Below are 23944 nucleotides of genomic sequence, written 5' to 3' on the forward strand. Positions count from 1 at the left end.
GCAGCTAATTTGAAAACCATATAATGTTTTTTACAACATAATTAATTTGAGCTGTGCTCAAACTCCGAATCCTGATGTTAAGTGCACAATTTTCACGAGTTACCAAAAATAAGCGCTTATTTGCAAAAAATTCAGTTATCTGATTCTTTTTTTGTGAAGTTTGAAAAATTTGACCAAACTTGTTTTTTTACAACGTTTTAATCTATGTTACTACTATATAAGTATGCTAGAATGATCGGATAGATTTTTTTCTCAATTTTCCAAATTTGGTCAATTTTTTTCAAATTTTTTTTGCTTCGGTTTTATGTCAAGACTAACAAAAAGCAACGCAATTTGATTAATTCCAAATTTTCAACAATAATGTCAAAATCGATGTTTTTTCAAAAAAAATGTGTATGGGGTGGGTTATCGGTGACTGGTGAAATCGAAAAAATTTGTTATATAGCATGGGAAATGTGTTCGGGGAGGCTAGATTTGCCGGCTAGAACACAAGTTTAATATCAATATACAACATCAAATTCAAAATCAGTTGAGGATGTGTCTTACAGTTTTTGAATCGAGTCAAACCCTGATTACTGATTCACCATGTTGATCCTCAGTGCGCCACTATCGTTTTTGCAGTTTTTTCTCTAATGCAGTGCAACAGAACCCATCACAACACTCTAGGTTCCCCGGGCACTCACCACCCACACATTCCTGCCTGTCCCAACTGCAATATCTGCTCCAGGGTGCAACAGGTGTAATAGAGGGGCGGAGGTGTTGTTTGGGAGGTAATTGCTCGATCTGTAAGTTGAGACGTCTCCAATAGCATTCATATTCAGGTAGACCTTCTTATTGGTTCCGATCAACTGAGTCAACGCTACTGTCTGTCGTAGATGCTGTCAAACAATTTTCCACAAGAGTCGGGAAAATTAAAGTACCCAACCACAGGTATGAATCAAAGCAATGAACTCTATTTAATAAATTTATCACCACAATTAGGCTTAAAGCCCGTCGTGGCATCAACAATAAAAAGGATAAACACTCTTTCGATGGGTAAATTCAATTAATCGAGATTTATATAACCAACTGTATATAGTAACCTGAAGGCGAAAAAGCATATCTAAATGGCCCGGCAAATCTATCTGTATTTGCTAGCAGGTATTTTTTCTGCGCCGTTTTTCTGCTCAGATTGGTCACCGATACGTTTTCGTAACATAAAAATATTAAGCCTAAAAAGAGCGCAATCGACTTAGTATATTAGTAGGCTCAATGAAAATTATGTTAAACGAACTTTTTCCGAACATTCTACGTAAATTAGAAGAGATTTTGTGTGCAGTTAAATAGTTAAGAAATATGACATAACAGATTGTTCATTTCTCGCTCTATTTAAATAGCGTTGCTTATTTACGCGGTAACACAGGGATTGAATTTTTTGATTATTTTGCTGAGGTAGGATGTAAATTCCATTCTGATTGATATTAGTAAAGCACTCTGGCTCAAATGGGTTCTCTTCCATGGTTGAACTCATTTCGTCATAGTCTGCAGCGCCGAAGCTGTGGCAGCAATCGTAAATTGGCTTCAGATGATCACACCCAAGCTCAGGTTCGAAGATCAAGGCTCTGTGATCAGAGATTGAGAAGACTTTTTCGAAGTCGGTCGCCACCTCTGGCTCTAAAAACTTGTTGGAAAAGATAACGTCCAGCATCTTGCTTCCGTGTGTCGCTTTGTTGTTGCCCTGTGTGATGTTCACATGTTCAAGTACATCGAAGGCAACATTCTCATCTTCAATTGGGCTTTGTTGTGGTGACCAATCCTCTAGGGGACAGTTTAGATCTCCGCATGCTATCATTGGTTGCTGATTGTGCTTCATTAGAACATCTGTTATGCTATCATAATCATCCAAGTGATATCTGTATGGACCATGTTTTGGTAGTTTGTAAAAAAGGCATAGAACCAGGGGCGATGTTAGTTCTATTGATACAGCTATACAGCACTCTGTTTTTTTTACTGCTATGAGGACTCGTCCATGTCGGTTCGTATTATGGACAGCAGAGCGTTCGCTTCTGTAGACCGTGCGCAGTCACTTAGTCCTAGTTCGTCAGTTTTGAAACCATCATTCAACCATGTCGCCGTGATGCAGACTACTTGATGGGGACTAACGACAAGAGCATCGAGTAGCTTCCAACGTCGTTCAAAGTCTACTAGACTCCTGGCATTTACTAGCAAAACTTTGGGCCTTGGTAGTTAGGCAGTTGTGGCCTTTTCATGTTCCACCTTTTGGTCATCTTTGAAGAGTTCAAAAAACACATTTTCAATGTTTTGCTGGTGTTCCGGCTTCCAATAGCTCCCTTCGTTTCTTAAAGCTTGCGTTTTCTTTCATTGATTTTTGACGTCGCGTATTCTTGCTCTGGGCAGAGACAGGATGTTAAAGTTGGGGAATACCAATTGCCTTCCTTGTGAGTCGGCTATCAGAAGGTGCCTCTGACTCGATGATTTGAATGTATGGTATCTCATTCAAGTGCTTTGCTCTGAATTCCCTACTAGAGGACGAAAGTTCCAAAGCACTCCATTAGATATGAAACAAACTATTGAAACAAACCAATTGGATTTCAAGTGCGTTTTCTCTTTTAGAGTAATCATGAATGGAGTTAAGTTTAAGCCCCATATTAGTTCAAATAAAGCACAAGAAGATGCCCAGCATATTTGGAGCATGCTGGATGAACTATCGGTTTCAGATCCAGCCGCATACAAAGCTTTTATTACCAAAACCTTAGAAGAAGGAAAATCAATGCATAAAAGTAGCAGTAAAATCGAGCGATGGAAATTGCTTTCAGCGCGTTGCTACGGTCAAACTGAAATATTACTTTTTAATGTTATCTGTAAAGATAATGTTGACTTTGACTTGAATGCAGAAAAAATACCCATCAAATCGTCTTGGGAATATGTAACTGTAAATGGTTTTAAGATTTATACCATCTTCATTCAAAGCGCGTTTGCAAAAAGTGTATCGAATGATAATCTAGCCATGCGTGAGCTTTATTCTTATTTTTGCTGGCGTTTGCGCGAAATCCAAAATATACATATAAATGTTGAACTGTTCGAAGAAAGTCAACCATCCGACTTCGACAGTTCTGTAATTGCTGAGTTAGACAAAGAGTTTCGGTCGACGTTCTCAAAGCAAAGTGCTCAAATGGCAGACATTGAAAATGAAAAGAGAGAGATAATTTTACCTTTTCACGAACAACATAATGAGAACAAAGACGAGTCATTACTACAATCTGTCGACGAGCGAACTAACTCGAGAAATTTTGTGGAGGAAATTGGAGCTTCAAATGGAATTAGTCTTCCTGAACCAGCCTTCACTTTTCAAACAGATGAAAACTTTGTCATTTACGATATTGAATTGCCTGATTTGAAATCTTTGACTTCGTATGATTTAGTTATGACAAAAACGGGAATAATGTTCGAAATCCCTGGTGCCTACAGACTAGAGCACGATCATCTTCTATCTGTCAACGATTCAATGGTGTCAGCCAAATTTGTACGCAAATCAAAACGGCTCAAAATCAAAATATCACGGAGCAGATAACTATTAATATTTCTGTGTTCATTGTAAAGTTTGTAGATACATAATAGCTCATGAATGTAAATATTCATCTGTGCTCTGGAGTCCACCAAATTTGTAGATACATGCTATCTGATTTTTGTCCAATTCATTTCTTAACATGACATGCTTAAAAAGTTTTATGAAGTGCCATGGAGTTAAGTGGTTGTCCGAAAGGTCAATAACTTGAAATAGCGGTAGGAAGTCACGTGACGTTTAATTCAAGGTGATTTAATGTTTTCAGTTAATGGCGTATCGTTTTTTCGAATTTGACGCAATGTGTTTTAAATTCTTATGTTGTTCTTTTTGTAGTATCATGTTTTATTCTCATTGCTGTTGGGTCTCCTGGTTGAAATCAACAAAGATTTTATCTAATTTTTGTATTTAATATAATTGTTGTATAAAAACATGATTTTTTGAGTCTTAACCCTCTTTGTTGTTTTTGTCGATTTGTATTTTAATCTCATTAATGACGGGTCCCGCCTGCTTTATAACGGAACAAATTTGAATATCGTTTTTGGTTTTAGGCCTAGTCAGTCTATTTTGAATTTGATCGTAAATTTGAATGCTGAAATTAGCGGTTTTTGTGTTCCCAAAAAAGTTCTCATTTTCAATGACAGATCTCATGGGCCCCATAATGTAGCATTTTAATTAAATTTAGTGTGTTTAGTTTCCAACTGTTACTCACTAACATCATTTATTTTTGAATATCTTTTGAATTTTTTTATTATATCTTTTGATTATCTTTTGGATTTTTTTGAATTTTTTTGAGTCTTGCTTCCATTTTTTGCTATTCATATGCCTTGCTGTTTTTGGTAATTTTGTCTTTTAGTAGGAAACAATGTTTGCTGCTTTTAACTATGATTTTTCAACGATTGTTATGCTTGGTTAGATATTCTGGTGAATAATTTGACTCTTCTAAGCATGTTGTTTTGCCACATTTTGTTTTGTGAAATGTCTCAGCACGTTGTTTTGTCCAGTTAGTCGTTTTCATTGCTTAATTTTTGTCTTTTTTTCTACAAAGCTACTGTGAAATTTTTTCAGAACATCTATTGTTAAGTTTGTTTGTCATCATGATGTATTTGGTTTTGATAATTTTAAGAAAAGAAAATTCAATTAATCTTTTTGCGTTGGTAGAGATTTTCATTTAATGACATTCAAAGGCTATTGTCACGCCCCTATTTCGTCCCTCATAGTTACGTGATGATTTTCCTTTAAATATCCATAAATAAGTGCTATAAATTAGTTCATATTCAGTTAGTTTCAAGGCCATATATAGCCAGTATTTCCATCTAGGCCTGTAACCTCTAATTTGTTTATGTTTACGAAAAACAACCGCAGATTGACAGTTTTACTAGCAAACATTTCAAGTGCCTAAAAGCCTCAATATTTACTTTTTTGAATTTCTTGATGATAAATTCACATAATCAGTAAATAACTTCCTGAGAGATTATGTACTTGGTGAAGTAATTATTCTGATAAAGTAGGTGCTAATACGGAACTTGTATATGTACTTAACAAACATCAAGCGACGTACAAAAGCCGGAAATTGCCCAACTTGAAAATCAGTAAATATTTGCGAAGGACCAATACAACTCGAGGCACAACCCTGCGGAACGACGATCTCCAGAACACCGGAGAATCAGCCTGACAATCAGTTGCCTATCATCTTATAAAAACTTGATAAAACTTGTGAAACTTCTTGTTAAATTTATTAAACAATTCTTGCTAAAAATAATTAAAGATTGAACTGGAAATTCTCTTGAAAACCTCCAAGTTTGATAAACTTAGTTACAGAAGAAATAGCGACCAACTTAACACTAAAATGCAAGGCAAACTAGTGGATATATCACGCATCTGAACCGCTCAATAAAAGGCTATTACTAGCTAATTTTATTCAAATTATATCCGCTAAAAATCGCACTGTGAAACACCAAAATAAGTCCTTGTAAAATGCCAATTATTCAAGTTAATTACTTCTGATATAAACCTCAATAACACCACGAGGAACACTAGTAAAAATCAGTGCGTAACATGGTGACAGGAGTTATTAACTGTTTTCCAGTTTAACGGACCGATATTTCGATAAATTCCTTGACAAATTCAATATTTTCTTCCTTTATTTTGTTGTTTTCTTTCTTCTCTTCTTCTGCATTACCTTAAGAGCCTCTAATCATCCAGACCAGCATCCAGTACTTCCTTTCCGAGCAAGACGATAATGCAGAAAGCAGTAACAAAGGAAAGAATGGGTGGAAACTGTGTTTGTGTCTTTGTGGACTAAGTGTAACAACAATTCAAAAGTGTTTGAGTGGACAATAACTGGGACAAACTCAACCACAGCCGCCACAACGGACAAAAACAACACAGGGTATTTGCAAACGAGGATATTGTGAGTAAATAAATTTGTAAAAATTAATTTTGGTGCTTTATTTATGTCAATTTATAAAGAACAAATTCTCCCTGCTATTAATAATTGCCGCGCTTCCCCCAATTTTGTTGAACATATCGAAGGCAATAACATCAACTACACCCATAGCAGCAATAAAACACAAGCTCAGATAGTAAGCGCTTTTTCCTCTTCAGCTTATAAATCCATCGTTATTTATGTGCTAGATAAAGATGATAAACGTGTTGCAATTTATTGGACAGCAAAAAGTCTAAATCAAAAAGCTCGCAAATTTGGCCTTATTCGTAAGAAACTTCAATCTGACAGAGATATTAACCTTGACAACATCATTACTGATTATCAGATAACATCAGAATAAGCTAAATTACTGAAACCATCACTTAAACACTAATTAAAAGAGGGCAAAACAAAAGTTTAAACGAAAATAAAAAATTATATTTTCTTTTTCTCCGCCCAGCTCCGGAGGTTAATGAATCAAACAGTGACTTCGGTCATTATGCTGTTGCCTATCTGAGTGCAGCTTCCACAAGGCCTGTGCGGTCGTGGTCCCCACGAATTTTCCTAGACTAAGGGGCACTCTTTAGAGGTGAGACTTCGGCGGCCCATACGGCTTCAACGATATAAGTCTGACGATTCGACCGGAGCTTTAGGAATAGGTTTATAAGCAGCCCATCTTTATTATTTTCTGAACGAATGGTTTCATTAGTTTCTTTTCTGATATTCTTGTGCTATTCATTTAACTGTTTTCTTCTCTTAAAACCCCTTAATCACTCCATTAAGTTAAGTTAAGTGTGCTATTTAATACTTTAGAACGAAAGTAAGACTCATTGAACGAAAAGTATATAATCTAATCGGTAAAAAGCAAAATGGCACACGCGCAGATCAACATCACGCCTTCTTCCGGATCCGAAACGGACAATTTTAACGAGTTCGAACAACTAATAACAGGTGCAATCGGAGTTGCAGCAATCGCAAACGCGCAACAAGCGAATTTTTTACAGTTACATTTAAAAGGAGACGCTTTACGATACTTCTTGACCCTACCAGAGGCTACCAGACTAGTCTTCGAAGACAGTATAACAGCTCTAAGAAATAGATTCACGCAGGATGACTTGAGAGAGATCAGAATTATAAAGTTAGAGAATCAAAAGTTTAATCCAAAAACAGACACGGTAAAAAATTTCTTAGTAAAGTTAAGAACTGAAGCCAATAAAGCATATCCAGCACATGAAATAGTAGTAGCGCCAGCAGGAGTAGGTGATCCTGAAGCCCGTAGATTCGAAAGAGAGACAGCAGCAAGAGATTCTGCCCTTCAGATGTCAGAAAATCGAAAAAATGAGCAAATAAAGCGCTTCTTTATTAAGTCTATGCCAAATTGGCTTAAGCCTAAACTTTTAGAAAGGCCAGATACAGATACCATTGATCAATTATGCACCTTGGCTAGCCAACAGATTGCAATAAGGGAGATGTGCAACAGAGAAGAGTACTTTGATGACGGATTTAATGAAATAACTGAAACAAACACTGATAAAATGTTAAAAGCAATAACTGTTATTTCAATTAATCAAAAAGAACTTGAGCAGAAACTTGAACAGGGAACAGCACCTAAAAATGAGCAACCAGAACAAGGCCCAGTAAACATTTTCACACAACATTACCCACAACAAGTCTACAAACAAAGTTATAGACAAAATTTCCGCCCTCAATATCAGAATTATCGACCAAGTTACCGTCAATATCAGCCCAATTATCGTCAATTTCAGCAAAACTATCGGCCCCAGCAACAGTATGCCCCTCGTGCTAATAATTACCGAAAGTTTAGACCGCAATTTAATGCCCCTAGACCATTTTATCATAATGAACAGCCACAAACTCGGAATTATTGGACTGAACCTTCAGATAGTCCCCCATTTGTTCATCCAGCTTATGTTAATAGACCAGTTTATCGGTTTCCAACAAAAAATACCCCACAAAACCTCCTTAGACAGGGAATAGTGTATGATAGCCCAGCAGAAAACCGATATGGTAGTCAACAAGCAAATCAGTTTAATTGTGCATGTACTCCTCAAAATAGAAATATGAGAGGTATGAATTTTCCATTTAATCAACAAAAAAACTAATAAAGCCACCCAACTTTAAAAAACCAAATAAAAATTATAAAAACTCAGTCAATTATTATAACGAAAGCACGTCTCGTCCTAGTTTAGATACAGTAATAGAATCAGTTTATAATAAAAGTAACAAAAAGCGTAGAAAACGCAAATGTAATAATAAAAGTAAAGTTAATAAATCTGTGCAACTCCCAACACAAGTACCTCAATCCGCACCAAAGCCAACACCACATGTTTAGCAATTATTCAGCATTGTCCCACTTTTAGGCAGAACATTGTCCTATGTTAAAGTTAAATTTAATGGAGAATTAGATAGACGCGCACTAATCGATACAGGAGCATTTGCAAATGTGATAAGTCGTGAGTTTTACAAGGAACTAATTAACACAAATATCAATTCAATAACAGAAATAGAAAAGCCAGATTTAGATAAATTTAAAATGGCAAACGGAAATATAGTTAAAATTGACAAAGCAATTAAAGTTACATTTAAATTGGGCACACAAACATTCACAGAAGATTTCCTTGTTCTAATTGTCACAACTCCTGTAATATTAGGTAACCCATTCTTCGTTAAACACAAAGTTTGCATCTGCCCAGGACAAAGCTACATTAAATTCCCTGATCAAACTCTACAAATAAATGAAATAAAGCCAGAAAAGCAACCCAGAAGAGTTGTAAAACGTAAAAAATTTGGATTTTATACACAGAAAAAGCAAGTCTTACAGCCAAATCAACAAGCAGTATTAGAGTGCAAGCTTTACGATAAACTAGAATCATTCACTGACCTTTGTGGGGTAATAATTCCAAATGAAATCTTTGAAAAAGATAGCCAAGTAATATTAACGTCATCATTAAGTAAAGTTGCTGAAAATAATATTTTTTACATCTACGTCCTGAACATTACTGATCACCAAATTACCATAAATAAAGGCGAAGAAATAGCCAAATTCTCGTTCTTAACGTCTGATCAAGCAGAAAAATTGTTAGAAGTAGATCCTCAATTAATAAATGTAGCAAAAATGAGCGAAAATTACTTAACAGAGATAAATCAACTAATTCAAGTTACAGACACCCCGAAAAGAAAGGCCCAACCAGCAAAGCCGGCCCCGGAATATGAAAAATTATGGTTCCCAACGCCCAGATCCGACAAATTTGTCGCCCTTGCAGAGAGAAATATTTGAGCAATTGTTAAAACTGCAAGAAATGGAGAAATTAGATCCAAAGGGTAATAATCAGGACAAAATAACCTTTTTGAGCAAATTCCCGTGGGAAAAATCAGCCCTCAATGATGAGCAAAAAGCAGTAGTAGGTGAACTACTAGTTGAATTCAGTGATATCTTTGCGAAACACAGATTTGACGTTGGATATAATACAGATTTAAAGATAAAGTTAACTCCAGAAAGAAGCATACCAATTTATGAACAAGGACCCCCAACGCCTGTCCATTTGAGAAATGAGTTGCAAGTAGAACTAGCACTAATGCATTACTACGGACTGATAACAACTTTCCCAATCAAGATATAGTAGTCCACTTTTCGCACAACGAAAGAATTCAGGAAGACTTAGACTATTAATTGACCTGAGAAAAGTAAACCACTTGCTGAAAAATGGCTACGTAAATACGAATTTCCCGATTTCGAACATGAGTGACGCAATAAATTACTTTGCTGGAAAAAATTGTTCACAAAACATGACTGTTCTCAAGCATATCATTGCGTGCAAATGGCAGACGATGTATCAGTGCAATTGCTAGCATTTAACTTTGCTTCGAGAACTTATGCATATAAATGTCTTAAACAAGGATTGAATAAGTCAGTAACAGTATTTAGTTCCTTTATTAGACATTACTTGGACCCATGCTTAGCTTCAGGAAATTGTACCCAGTTTATGGATGATACCGGAAATGCAGTAACAAATTTTGAACAATTGGTACCCTCTTTGCGAGAAATATTTATCTGTATACGTCAATCAGGTTTGAAACTGTCGCCCGAAAAGTGTGAAATAGCAACAGATACAATGAAATTTCTGGGAAATAACATCAGTGCAGAAGGAATATCACCAGAAAAGTCGAAAATAACTAAATTTCTTGATAAATTCAAAATGCCGAAAACAACAAAACAAGTAAAACGATTAATTGGCTTCACGCAATTCTTCCGAAATTACATCCCTAATCTAGGTGAAAAACTAATGTCCTTTTACAAGCTCCTGAAGAAGGATGCAGTAATAGATACCACAGAAGAACATGTAAAAGCATTAGAAGTAATAAAGAAGGATTTAATGGAAGCAACGAATGTAACATTGCGATTGCCAAAACCAGGCCTACAGTATGTAATTCTTTGCGACGCTAGTTACCACGGTGCAGGTTTTGTACTAATGGTGTAAGACTACGTAAATGAAACAGGAAAGAAAGATAAGAAAACATACGCTCCCGTTTCGTTTGGATCGCATTTATTTAATGCCACACAATTAAAGTTCTCAATTTATTACAAAGAGTTCCTAGCTTTGTACTACGAGCTGGACTACTTTTCACACTACATTTGGGGATCAGGCAAACAAGTAATTATACTCACTGACAACAAAAGCCTCACACAATTCTGTCAGTCAAAAGTAATACCGCCATCACTTTGGAATTGTTTAGACAGAATACTCGCATTTAATATGGTAATTGCTCACATTCCTGGACGTGCTAATTACGCCGCAGATTTCCTCTCTAGAATGGAGAATGACAAAACAGCAACAATGTCTTTAAAGTTAACAGATAGAATTCCTGATAGAGAAATAGAGATAGATACAGAAGCCCAGAATCCTGACGTTGAACTAAATGTGTTATTTAATACTGAAAATTTTGGAGATGAAATTAATAGTGACGAAATTGACGTCATTAAGAAGCTTGGGCTCTACGAAGACTACAAAAAGAAACAGAATAATTTACCCATATCAGAAATACAAGGGCTATTTAAACTAAAAAGAAAAACAGAAATAAATTCAATTGAGTACCCAAATCCATTAGATGAATTCCCAGACCTTACAGACAACTTAATTAGCCTTAACTTAGCAGAAGAGCAGCAAAAAGATGCAGACATTAGAACAGTAATAAGCTGGATTCAACAAAATAATCAACAACCTGACTTAAAGTATGCTACAACAAACTTAAAGAAGTATCACAAGCACTTAAACAGATTAATTCTTGAAGGGAATGTCTTATACCGGAATTTTTATGATGATACTGGAAAAGTACTTCATAAACAATTCTGTGTACCTAAGCATTTGTGGAAAGAGACTATATATAGGCTCCATAATTCACAAACAGCAGGTCACTTTGGCATCAAAGCAACAATTCAGGAATTTCGAAAGCGATTTTATTATCAAGGCTTCACCGAACATTTCATTAGCTTCATCAAAAACTGCTTTACTTGTCTCCAATTGAACAGAGTACCAAAAAGCCATATTACACCAAAGTTACAACCAGTCAGTTCACTACAATCATACCCGGGAGATATGCTCCAAATAGATTTAGTTGGCCCCCTAAAGTCATCGCAATTTAAGTATGTTCTGAGTGGAATAGATGTTTTCACAAAGTACCTATTCGCAGTTCCATTAACAAATGGATACGCTGACACAGTAGCCCGAGAACTAGTAAAGGTGTTCTTCCAACACAGCTACATTCCTCAAACAATACTTAGTGACTTAGGAACCAACTTTACTTCTGAATTAATGTCAGAATTAGCAAGTTTACTAGAAGTGAAGTTAAAACATGCCTCACTAAAGCACCCTCAAACTATTGGAGCATTGAAACGGACCACTGAAACGAATATTAAAACTCAATACTGAGGAACAATGGAAAGACTGGCACAAATATGTTCCTCTTGCAACTTTTATTCATAATACTTCATATCATTCAGCGACAAATTGTTGTCCTTCAACTTTATTCCATGGCAGAGAACCCATAAAGCCCCTTGACATTAGGTTCTCCAGAAAAGTAATGGATGCAGTAGCAGTAAATTCTGATTTTGTTAATGAACTGCAAGACGCCATGATGCAAAAGTATGGAGAAAACAAAGAAAAATTAACGACTGCTTACCTGAAGTACAAAAAGTATTATGAGAAAAAAGCTTCAGCAAAATCGATTCCGGAGAAATCATTCTGCTTACTTTTAAACCCTAAGCTACTAGAACAATCAACAGTAATAGCTTCCCAAGTTCAGAAATGGCTACCGCTATATAAAGTAGAAAAAGTCCTTACTGATTCTAATTACATCATTCGAAAAGTAAATACGAACTACACCCAATGTGTTCATCGCATCAGATTGAAGCCAATTAAGCCAAGTGGAACTCCTGAAGACCTCGAAGTCATCAACCCGGCAAACTTTCAACCTGATCCATCTAGAAGACAACACATGGAGCCAGATCTTTTTGATAAACACATTCCAGAACTGATAAACGAACAAGAAAAGGCGATAAAACAAGCTACAAAAGAGAAACAAGATCCAGTCAGAGTGACATAAATGTTCCCCTAGGTGGACCATTAGCAGGACCAGCAGTAGCAGCACCTCCAGCAGCACCACCGGGCCCACCAAGGGTAGTAGCACCAGCAGTTAGACCACGAACTGCCCCAGTTCATCAAGTATTTGACTCCTCAAGTTCAGATGAAGCAATTCCAAATCTTTTTGACGAAAACAGTAGTTCAGACGAAAATTTAGCTGACCTAAATCTGGACGCAGAGCAAATTGCCCGAATACCAGTTAATCCGTTAATTGCTGATGAAATCAGACAGCAAGAACCAGAAGTTAGTGTTCCTCTAGTATCATCCTCATCAGATGACGAAATGTTTCTACCAGCTCAACAGCCACAACCGTCAATAGTACCATTCGATATTGAATCACCTCCAGAAACACACGAAGAACAATTTGCTTTAACTGATAGAAAAATAAGAGCGCGACCTTATAATCCTAAACGTAAACCAGAGAAAAGTGCATTCAAACCACTAGACTACCAACGGCGAAAAAATGTACGCGGATTTAAGTTTGATAGAGAAATAATGTTGCATAAAGAAGATAGAACAAACCCTTACCTAACCAACCAAGTCAGAAGATCAGGCAGTCCTAGACCAAGAAACGCACGTGCCAGACTGGAACAAGAAGAAAAACGCGAAGCAATAAAAGCATCAGCACAAGCAGCACAACAGTCAAATACACCAAGTAGAGAGACAAAACTAGATCAAGTTAGAGCAAGTATAGCAAAATATTCAAGGAAAAAACCCAGCAGTTCAGCAAACAAACCAGTAACCAGATCTCAAACAAAAAACTCTTCACCAGGCTCTTCAAATCAAAACCTAAATCACTTTAGTCAAGAAATAAATGCAACATATCTAAGTTCACCAACAGATATCTTACACTCTCCAGACTCTTCTGCACACTGTATATTAGCAGACCTTGCAATGGCAAAGGGATTAGCCCGACAAGTCAAAAGCTGGTACCCAGCAGCCCCAAGTGCAATTAGACTTAGATATCCACCTGATATTGGCTCAGTTTTAATTTACTTCGACCCCATTTCTGAACGTTATATCTTCAGTTTAGTTACCAAATTTAGATACTACCACAAACCCACATACGAATCCGTATTAGCAAGTCTCTATGAACTGAGAGAAATAGTATTAGATGCAGGAATTTCACACTTAAGTCTTCCAAAACTCGCCAGTGGCTATGATAAATTAGATTTTAACATCATTTTTGAGCATATATGCCAAGTCTTCGACCCTCTACCCATAACCATCTATATCCATTAGCATGTACAGACCCAGTACAGTCTAGCAGCACCCTTCATTTGTACAAAAAGTCCAACAAGCCTGAGCAACTTAGCCCTAAAGTCCAAAAATCGCCAAAAATTCGAAAAATTTTGACCTCAAATCCTAGTTATTTTGTTATATCTCCAGAACTACTTGTCTGAACTTGGATTAACCTATTGTTCTGAAAAGCCCTTATCCAGTAGAAGCGATTTCAGCTATTATTGACCCCATTTTGACCTGTTCTAAGTACCAAAAACTAAGCCTAAAATTGACCCTTCCGAAAATCCTAGGTTCACTTCAGAAAAATAGTCATAAAATTCTGAAAAATGCCCCGATCATCCCAAATGTTTGCGCTGCAGCATTTTTCAAGCTGAGGAACCGACATGCAAATTTTGAAGCGATTTGGAGAACTTTAAAAATTGAGTGACGCTGGAGCCCTCAATTTTTGACACTTTTCGAATCCGCTAGAATTCAATGATAACTCCCACAAAAAACCCCCAATTGACCCATTTTATAGCCCTAGACCATCCTACTGCTCACGCTTGACATCCCAGTACCCAAAAATTCTGTCAAAAATCAATAAAAGTTGAGTTATGACAAAAATACCGAACCCTACCAAAGTGCGTTAAAATTGATTAAAATGTAGTGTAAATTATACCCCAAAATATGCCAAAAACTGTCCCAATTGCCTCCAGCAGCTACCCGCAGCTGCCACCTACATGGTACAAACTCAAATAACCATAAAACTCAATATTTCCAAGTAAATGTTGAAAAATGGCGAAAAAACGAAAATTGCGCTTCTGCTTCAATCCTCCTCTTCGAAAATTTTGTCATGTTATTCTCCACCTGACCCGCTTAAAGCCACCTATACTCCCTACAACCCTAGTGCAACCCCCCACTAGCCTTGTAGTACCATAAAAACCAGTCCCAGCTCATCCCAGTATCAACCATGAAGACTTAAACCCAAATAAGCTCTGAGATCGCCACAATTTTATCAGAAAAAATTCAGTTATTTCCAGCTAGAGTAAATATTATTAACTTCTGACAGCAATTAACCATACCATCAGCACGCCCACATCTATAGCTCCCAGAATATGCACTCCCAGCCCCCTAGTGCCAATTCAAGCTGAGAAAAGACTGCCAAAATAACGAAAATCACAAAAATTTAAGTGTAATTTCCAGAAAAAGTGATCAAAAATGCATCTTAATACCTGTATATGCCCAATTTTATTGTTAATTCAGTTAGCCCTACTCATGAGCAGTCCAACCATAGCAATATCAATCATTTTGAACTAGTTTTTCATAACCTCATAGCCAATAACCTATCCCCTATCTGAGCCTCTTCAAAAAACCCAGGTTCACTGCAGCAAAAACGTTATAACTCGTAAAAAAATTGTTGAAACTGCCCAAATTTTTGCGCTGCAGGGTTTTGTGAGCCGATAAAGCGATTCACCAATTTTGAGCTCAATCGAAGCATTTTAAAAATTGAGTGACGCTGGGCCCCTCAATTTTGGAGACTTTTTGAAAATTTACGAACAAATTCATAAAATCCGGATCGAAAACCTGATATTATTAGCTTAAAACATCCGCATGCTCAAGCTCTACACGCCCATATCAAAAATATTGGAAATTGTTAAGTAAAATGTTGAAATAATAGTAAAAAACTGAAGCCTACCAAACTCTTCTCAAATTTGCCAAAATAGAGCCAGGTTTAGACCAGAAAAATAGTACCAAATAGCCGAATTATGAGCCCATATCCAATATTCAGTCTCCTTAGTAGCTGTCTAAGCCTAATAAACCCATACAATCGCATAGAAATTCATAAATGTTGAAAAAAGTGAAAAAATCGAAAATTGCACATATCTGCTCAAATTTAGCCCAAAATTCTAAAGTGAAAAACTCCACATAGTAAAGTCAAATCATGCACCAAACTGCACCAATTGCCGCTACCAACATAGTACTCACTAGTATTATCCACAATTACTGTCAAAAATCAATTATCTCCAATCTATCTATCCAACTTCAAAGCTACCAAAATGCTACCCCTGATAGCCACAGATATCAGTACTAACAGTTAGCACCTGATTTAGGCCACTAGAGAATCACCAGACTGACACATGTCTTGACGAAGCTCAATTAGTGGAAAAATCATTGGACGCAAAAATCAATGTTCTGACCCGATAAATAGCTTCAAACCCTATAATTCACTAATATACATTAGTACCAAGCACAGACAGTACCATTTTAACCTTTCAATACCGATAATGTATGAACAGTGACGACTTATTCAGACCGAAATTTCATGATTCAAAAATAGCCAGGTTCAGATCACGAAAACAATCATAAGTTTGCTAAAAATGCTTAAATTGCGCCAAATTTTTGCGCTGCAGGGTTTTTTAAGCCACTGAAGCGACCTACCAATTTTGAGCCCGATTGGATCAATTTAAAAATTGAGTGACGCTGGAGCCCTCAATTTTTCGCATTTTTCGGTTTTTCATACATTAGTAAAAAAAAGTTGACCAAAAAGTGCCGAAAAACCTGAATTTATAGCATAGTTATTCCCCACCGATGTCTACTGAGTGGGCTAAGCCAAAAAATTTGCCCAAAATTCAATAAAAATTGAAAAATTCACATATGTGCAACACCAGCCCTGATGCGGAAAAATGGCCAAAATTACGAAAAAATTACATGTGAAAATTAGTACCAAATACTCTTCAAAACCAGTTCAAATTACACACAAGTGCTGCTAACAACCAGAATAAGCATCTAGAATCATTAGAACCAGTCCATGATCAATAATTTACAAGTAAATTAAAGTTAATGCTCAAAAATCAAAAAAGTCGTTATGTCACCAGAATTTCACTTTCATAAATATGTCATTATAAAGTCACACACTGTAATTAAAATATTACCACATGCTCACACACTTCACAGCTGCTAGTACCAACAGTCAAAACCAACTATCAAAGCTACAATTGCCAAATAATAAGTAAAAACTCACCTATAAATGCAACTACACTACATGATAATCAAAACAATTGAACTGAGACTAGTTATTTTCCATCAGCGCACCCTTATCACTCAGCAAATTCAGTCACAAACTGACAACACACGCACCAAACAACGCTGAAAAGCCATAACAATCAGTCACTATTACCACTGACATCAACTTATTAGCTAAATACTCACTAACTGTCCCATTTTCCGCTATTTACTCCCTGAAAAACTCGAAAAAACATGTAAAGACTGCACAATTCGACCCCCCCCCCCCCCAACCACTATCCCCATCATTACACACCCACCATTCAACCAAATAACCCCACTTCAACATGTTTAAACACCATATTTAGTAGTAATATCAATAAATACACACATCAACACACATGAGCCAAAAGTAAAGTACACCTGAACAAACATCACATAAACAAGTGCCATATTGAGAAAACTAGAACTAGAAGCCTGAGTACAGTAAATAAATGAACAAATAAACACCGGAAGACCAAAGAGAACCAGTTAAAACAATCAGAAGAGCCACATCAGTAGAAGATTGTCCTGAAACATAGTTGATATTATTGAAATATGAAAATGATACTCACAATTGTGTTGAATCTCGTACTTTTCGGCCCCACTTTTGAGAATCCGATTAACACAGAAGCAGCTCTGGATGAAGGAATCATCTTCCATAGGAAAGGAAAGATCCTAATTACCGAAAAGTTCATTAATGTGGAATTTTTAGTACCGTTTCCTCGTTATAATTTCACGATCAGACAACAAGTAGAGACTCTACTTAATGAGCTCTCCAAAAAGTAGATCACGCAATCAGAGTTTTGCAACCTGACATACAGCACTACATATCGGAATCAAACAGACGCCTTCAATGTTGATTGGCTTTACACAAAGATACTCAATGAAACAATAGAAGCCGAAATTGAAGTCCTTAAATTACGCAACGAGACTGAAAAACTCCTTACCAGAGTCGAAGAAGACCCTCACAATCGACAAAAACGAGCCGCCCCGCTTGCAATCGCAGCCGCAGTCGCTGGAATTGGACTTTTCGGTCCAGGAATAGCAATGAGCAGCGGAGGATGCGGTGGAATCACAGGAATTTTCGGATCTTGTCAGCGAACGTCTCAAAACGCTGAAAATATCGATCGATTAGCTAACAGTTTCAATAGCCTCAACGACTATGTCATGAAAATCGGAGCACAAACCGATGAGAAATTTTTCCTAGTTGCTGACGAACTTGCAAAGGTTTACAAAGTTCAAAACGAAATGCAAGAAAATCAGACTAGAAACTGGAAACTAGTAGAGGAACAGTTTGCAATTATAGATCATAATCTGAATGCACTAGCCTCCTGTATGGAAATTCAATTATCACAACAACAATTGAACTTTAACTTTGACACAGCAGCCTCATTACTTCTAACTCTTTACGCAGATATCAAAAGTTATAGAGCAGCTTGACATAAAAGATATCGTCCAGCAAAGATAGAGTGAAGTGACTACCATGCATCGATACAATGCACTAATCCATAAAGGCTTCAAGGAAAGCCAAAAGGCGGAAAAGTATTGCACGAGTAACATGCATCTCTGTAGTTCCTACTCCCGAGGACAGCATTACGACTGACAAACACCTGGACAAAGCAATTGACGACCAGCAGAGAAAAACTTTAGACTTCTCCGCAAGAGACATGAGTTTTGTTCATAGGGAGAGCAATCTTCAAGTTTTCCTTCAACTGTTAAACTGTCCAACCAAAAGCGCATCTTCCATTTGAAACAGACAAACTTGATACAGAAGACGAATAAACTACCACAGAAGACGAAAAGGACAACAACGCTTTAACCCGAGACGAGAGTATACTTTAAGCTCTTGAAAGCCTTATATAAGTTCGATAAGTATTATTCTTTTCACAGATTAAGTACCCTTTCATTCAATAAGTAAAACTAATCAGTGCTTTATATACTCGAAAATAACTGTTCACTCCCAGAACTCAACCAGTGCTTTAAACTAGTCATTCAACCAGTATCCTTCTCCTACTCTCTCTCAAAGTTTAGAGCCATTATTTAACGAAATAACCATGATTATTTCTAGTGCTAATTCCCGTTATTCTCTTAACCTTAACTTTAACTTATGTTCCCACTCTTTACTCTGAAATTAGCGCACTTTCACATCTTTAACGTTCCTTCAAAGCTCTTAATCTTGTCTTAACTTTCCTCACGTTAACCTTTATCTCCATTTGTCTTAACTTAAACTTTATATCTTTAATTTCTTTCATTATCTTTAACTTAAATGCTTTCGTTCCAAAGCTCTTTTCTAAGAAAACATAAATTGGGTGGCTCCAACAAAAATATGTTTATATCATTATACTTGTGCAGATTATATGTTTTATAGAAAAATTGTAAAAACCCAGTTCCTTCTCAAAATTTTCATGGAAAATTTTCATAAAGTCGGGTAGTGTCACGCCCCTATTTCGTCCCTCATAGTTACGTGATGATTTTCCTTTAAATATCCATAAGTGCTATAAATTAGTTCATATTCAGTTAGTTTCAAGGCCATATATAGCCAGTATTTCCATCTAGGCCTGTAACCTCTAATTTGTTTATGTTTACGAAAAACAACCGCAGATTGACAGTTTTACTAGCAAACATTTCAAGTGCCTAAAAGCCTCAATATTTACTTTTTTGAATTTCTTGATGATAAATTCACATAATCAGTAAATAACTTCATGAGAGATTATGTACTTGGTGAAGTAATTATTCTGATAAAGTAGGTGCTAATACGGAACTTGTATATGTACTTAACAAACATCAAGCGACGTACAAAAGCCGGAAATTGCCCAACTTGAAAATCAGTAAATATTTGCGAAGGACCAATACAACTCGAGGCACAACCCTGCGGAACGACGATCTCCAGAACACCGGAGAATCAGCCTGACAATCAGTTGCCTATCATCTTATAAAAACTTGATAAAACTTGTGAAACTTCTTGTTAAATTTATTAAACAATTCTTGCTAAAAATAATTAAAGATTGAACTGGAAAATCTCTTGAAAACCTCCAAGTTTGATAAACTTAGTTACAGAAGAAATAGCGACTAACTTAACACTAAAATGCAAGGCAAACTAGTGGATATATCACGCATCTGAACCGCTCAATAAAAGGCTATTACTGGCTAATTTTATTCAAATTATATCCGCTAAAAATCGCACTGTGAAACACCAAAATCAGTCCTTGTAAAATGCCAATTATTCAAGTTAATTACTTCTGATATAAACCTCAATAACACCACGAGGAACACTAGTAAAAATCAGTGCGTAACAGCTATTGTTGCCGTAATGTGGGTCGTCAAGTCTGCATTATTGCCAGTTTTGGGGTAGAAATTAGGGACCTGTCGAGGAATTTTGTTTTTATTAATACCTTTGAATGTATTTTAAAATCATCTTATCGGGATTTCTTAAAATCATCTTAAGGGATTTTTGGTAAATTCTGTGATAAGTTTTTTGAGCTTGAATCAATTTTGGTCTCAATAATTATCTTTCTGGTTTTATTAAATTAGGTATAAGTTTCAAAAATACCCGAACTCATTGGCCCTCTAATGGGCTTTTCTCTTGGCAATTTGTACTTCCAGTTTATTGATTACTACAGGACCATTTTTTGCTGATAATGTTAGTATTTTTTGAATCTGTTGTTTTTCATATACCCAATGTTTTTGTATTTTTGTCGCTTATTGGAATTAGGAACTAATGTTAGTGGCTTTTTAACATTGAGTGACTTGATGTTGTGATAAGACTATTGATCTACGTGGAACGTTAATTTTGGCTCCGCCAGTTTCCAAAAACATTTAGAGTTTCGGTGTCCTTTCTGTTTTCTCAATTGTTTTCTGAGAACTCGTATTCATTAACATGTGATTATTTTTATTAATTTTAACGCCCCTAGACGTCGAAAAAGTTTTTCTATTTTCTTTGTTCTGTTTTTGGCAAATGCAGAATCATTTTCCTTTATTGACAATAAGGTGTTGGTATTCAAGTTATCAATTAATTCTTTTTTTTCGCTGAGTTTGATAGAATTTGATTTCCTTGGGCGTTAGCATCATTCCATATTTTACCAAATGTTTTGCGCGGTTCAATGTTTCCTATACTAGTGAATTCTAAACTTAATCTCACTCTTTTACATGTCTGCCCCTATTCTTGAAGTATCCTTGAGAATTCATTACTGTCCAATATTGAAAGTTTCCTATCTCTACTTCATTTCCCGATAATAAAGCGAAGAATGTTGATGACGGGGTCGCAACATTGTACAAATTACCGATCCTCCTTATTTATCGAAATGTCAAAAACAGACTGATCAATCACATTTGTGTTCGGTATCGCCTTTTAAACGGCTTCATAATTAGTTGATAATATGCCTAAAGTCTCCTTAAGTTATCAAGCTTAAGTGAAGATCGAATGGTCCGGAAATTAGAGTGGTTGGGGAACTTTCACTGCACAGTTTGTTTTTCTTTAATTCTTTTGCTGTTTCAGACATTCGGGTAAGAAATCGTGGCGTATAAAAATGTCGAGAATCGGGTCCAACCCCTCAAATGTTAAATAGTGTATATAATTTAATAATTAGAACTTGCCTCTCCCTCGATGGTTATCTGTTACCTTAAAATATTCAAATCCTGCATGGAATTGTTGCCGAGGCGTTTTATACTAATTTGATGGTCTGCTGGCTTTCAGAATAACTGTAGTAGTCTGTTTTCAATGAGAAAAATTGATAAAAGATTGCGCGGAACGTTAAATCCGGCTCCGCCAATTTTCAAAAACCTGTAGAAGTCTGTTGTCCTTTCTGTTTTCTCAATTGTTTTCTGAGAACTCGTATTCATTAACATGTGATTATTTTTTATTATTTTAACGCCCCTAGACGTCGAAAAAGTTTTTTCTATTTTCTTTGTTCTGTTTTTGACAAATGCAGAATCTTTTTCCTTTACTGATAATGAGGTGTTAATATTCAAGTTATCAGTTATTTTTTTTTCGTTGAGTTGGATAGACTTTGAATTCACAATCTCATTTTTTCGACCAAATTAGTCGTTCTCTGGATAGACATTTTTCTCCTTGGGAAATGACATTAGCATCATTTCGTATTTTACCAAATGTTTTGCGCGGTTCAATGTTTTCTATGCTAATGAATTCAGAACTTAATCTCACTCTTATCAATGTCTCCCCGTATTCTTGAAGTATCCTTGAGAATTCAATACTCTATCTAATATTGAAAGTTTTCTATCTCTACTTCATTTTCCGATAATAAAGCCAAGAATGTTGATGACCGGGGTCGGAACATTATGCAATTTACCGATCCTCCTTATTAATCATAGTGTCAAAAACAGACTGATCAATCACATTTGTGTTCGGTATCGCCTTTTAAACGGCTTCATTATTATTATTATAGGTTTACGCACCATTTACAAACTCAAAAGTGCTTTCAAAATCAAATTTTAAATAAAGTTTTCTGTTTTTTTTGCAATAATTATCAAACTCATGGGGTATTAGTTTAATCTAAAAAGGCAACTTATTCCTTTCGAAAGCAACAGGAAAACTGAATGATCTTCGCCCAAATGCAGTTGTGAAATTAGGAATCTTCAAATTGTACGCATATTGGCATCTAGTCACCTTATCATTTCGGAAAACTAATGCGCCAAGATACATCGGAATTTTCCACTGAGGTTGAACTAAACGGCGACCAAAAATTAGAATTTTGTAGAGCACACGTTTCATGGGTAGCCAATGAAGCTCTTTGATATAATTTGCTGTTGGCGAACCAGGTGATAGCCTAATAATGAGACGACATGCTGAGTTCATTATACGCTGTAGTTTCTGTATAATATACACAGGCAGTCCATAGTACAGTGAGTTGCAATAATCTAGTCGCGAGAGAATCATTAACCGAACTAACTCGATCAAGGACTTTCTGTCGACTGTATCTCTAATGGAATAAAATTTTCGCAGGAAATAACATCTACGACACACAGAACTAACTTGTTTCGTATATGAAAGTCTGGAATCTAAGTTGAAGCCCAACAAAGTAACATTGTTAGAAAAATTGGCTTCTCTTGGAAGTTCAATATCGCTATTTAAACTATTCATTCTACAAATAAACATGTACTCATTTGAGTTTAATCGGAGCTTAGCACCACTGAACCACTTTTGCAGAGTCGTAAGTATCAAATCAAAAGCCCTCTGGTTTATCGAAGCATGGTAGACAAAATAGATAAGTTTCATCGGCATAAAAATGATAATTGACATCAAGACGTTAAAACAGAACTTCCAGAGGAACAAGATAGCATGAGAAGAGAACGGGACCTAGAACAGATCCTTGAGGAGCACCCGTTTTTATTGTTCTTGGCATCGAATATTCACCATCAATCAACACTTTGTGAGATCTACTACTCAGATAACTATTTTAAAAGCTAAGCACTTTATCTGTGAAACCCAAACTCGATTCAAGAATTGAAAGAAGTAATTCATGATTGAGTGTCAAAGGCAGTTGATAGATCAAGTCCAATATAAAAAGTGCTTTTTGTCCAATCTAAATTGAGGAGCAGATCATTTGTCATCTTAACGAACGCTGTTTCTGTAGAAAAAATTTCCTGTAGGCACTTTGGTATTTGCTAAAGAGACTTCTTTTCAAGGTGTCCAAGCATTTGCATGAAAGCCGCCTGCTCTAATAGTTTTGAAATGTAATTTAGGTTTGAGATAGGTCGATAGTTTGAAAAATCTTCATTGTCAGAATTTGCTTTCTTCAAGTGTGGCTTAACAGTGGCCATTTTTGAAGACTGGGGGAAACATCCCCCCGCCTTCAGCGAAAGATTAAGAAGTTTAATTAGTTGATAACATGCCTAAAAACTTCTTAAGTTATCAAGTTCAAATGAAGATCGAATGGCCCGATTAATTAGAATGGTTGGGAAACTTTCCCTGCACAGTTTGTTTTTCATTTTTTTTTGCTGTTTCAGACATTTCGGTAAGAAATCGTGGCGTATAAAAGGAGAACTGGGTCCAACCCCTCAAATGATAAATAC

At 36.2% G+C, this 23944-nt stretch overlaps 2 protein-coding genes across 2 annotated transcripts in view; both read left to right on the top strand.

Moving 5' to 3' along the window:
• Positions 1-2450: 2450 nt before the first annotated feature.
• LOC142337172 (uncharacterized) lies at positions 2451-3711 on the top strand. The gene has a single exon (XM_075386280.1). It carries the CDS (start codon positions 2558-2560, stop codon positions 3569-3571), a length of 1014 nt encoding a protein of 337 aa, XP_075242395.1. The 5' UTR covers positions 2451-2557; the 3' UTR covers positions 3572-3711.
• Positions 3712-6859: 3148 nt separating this feature from the next.
• LOC142336679 (uncharacterized) overlaps positions 6860-23944 on the top strand; it is a 115397-nt gene continuing 98312 nt past the window's right edge. The window contains exons 1-2 of the mRNA XM_075385589.1: positions 6860-7128; positions 12538-13304. Coding sequence (XP_075241704.1) covers positions 6860-7128; positions 12538-13304 — 1036 coding nt within the window. The remainder of the gene's footprint in view (positions 7129-12537; positions 13305-23944) is intronic.

The sequence above is a fragment of the Convolutriloba macropyga genome, chromosome 3 (assembly GCF_964194025.1).
Source record: "Convolutriloba macropyga chromosome 3, txConMacr16.3, whole genome shotgun sequence".
In the NCBI taxonomy this organism is placed as follows: domain Eukaryota; kingdom Metazoa; phylum Xenacoelomorpha; order Acoela; family Convolutidae; genus Convolutriloba; species Convolutriloba macropyga.

Bases quoted from the DNA above. Each gene is read 5' to 3' on its own strand.
- LOC142337172 (XM_075386280.1), top strand. From the start codon at position 2,558: ATGAAACAAACTATTGAAACAAACCAATTGGATTTCAAGTGCGTTTTC.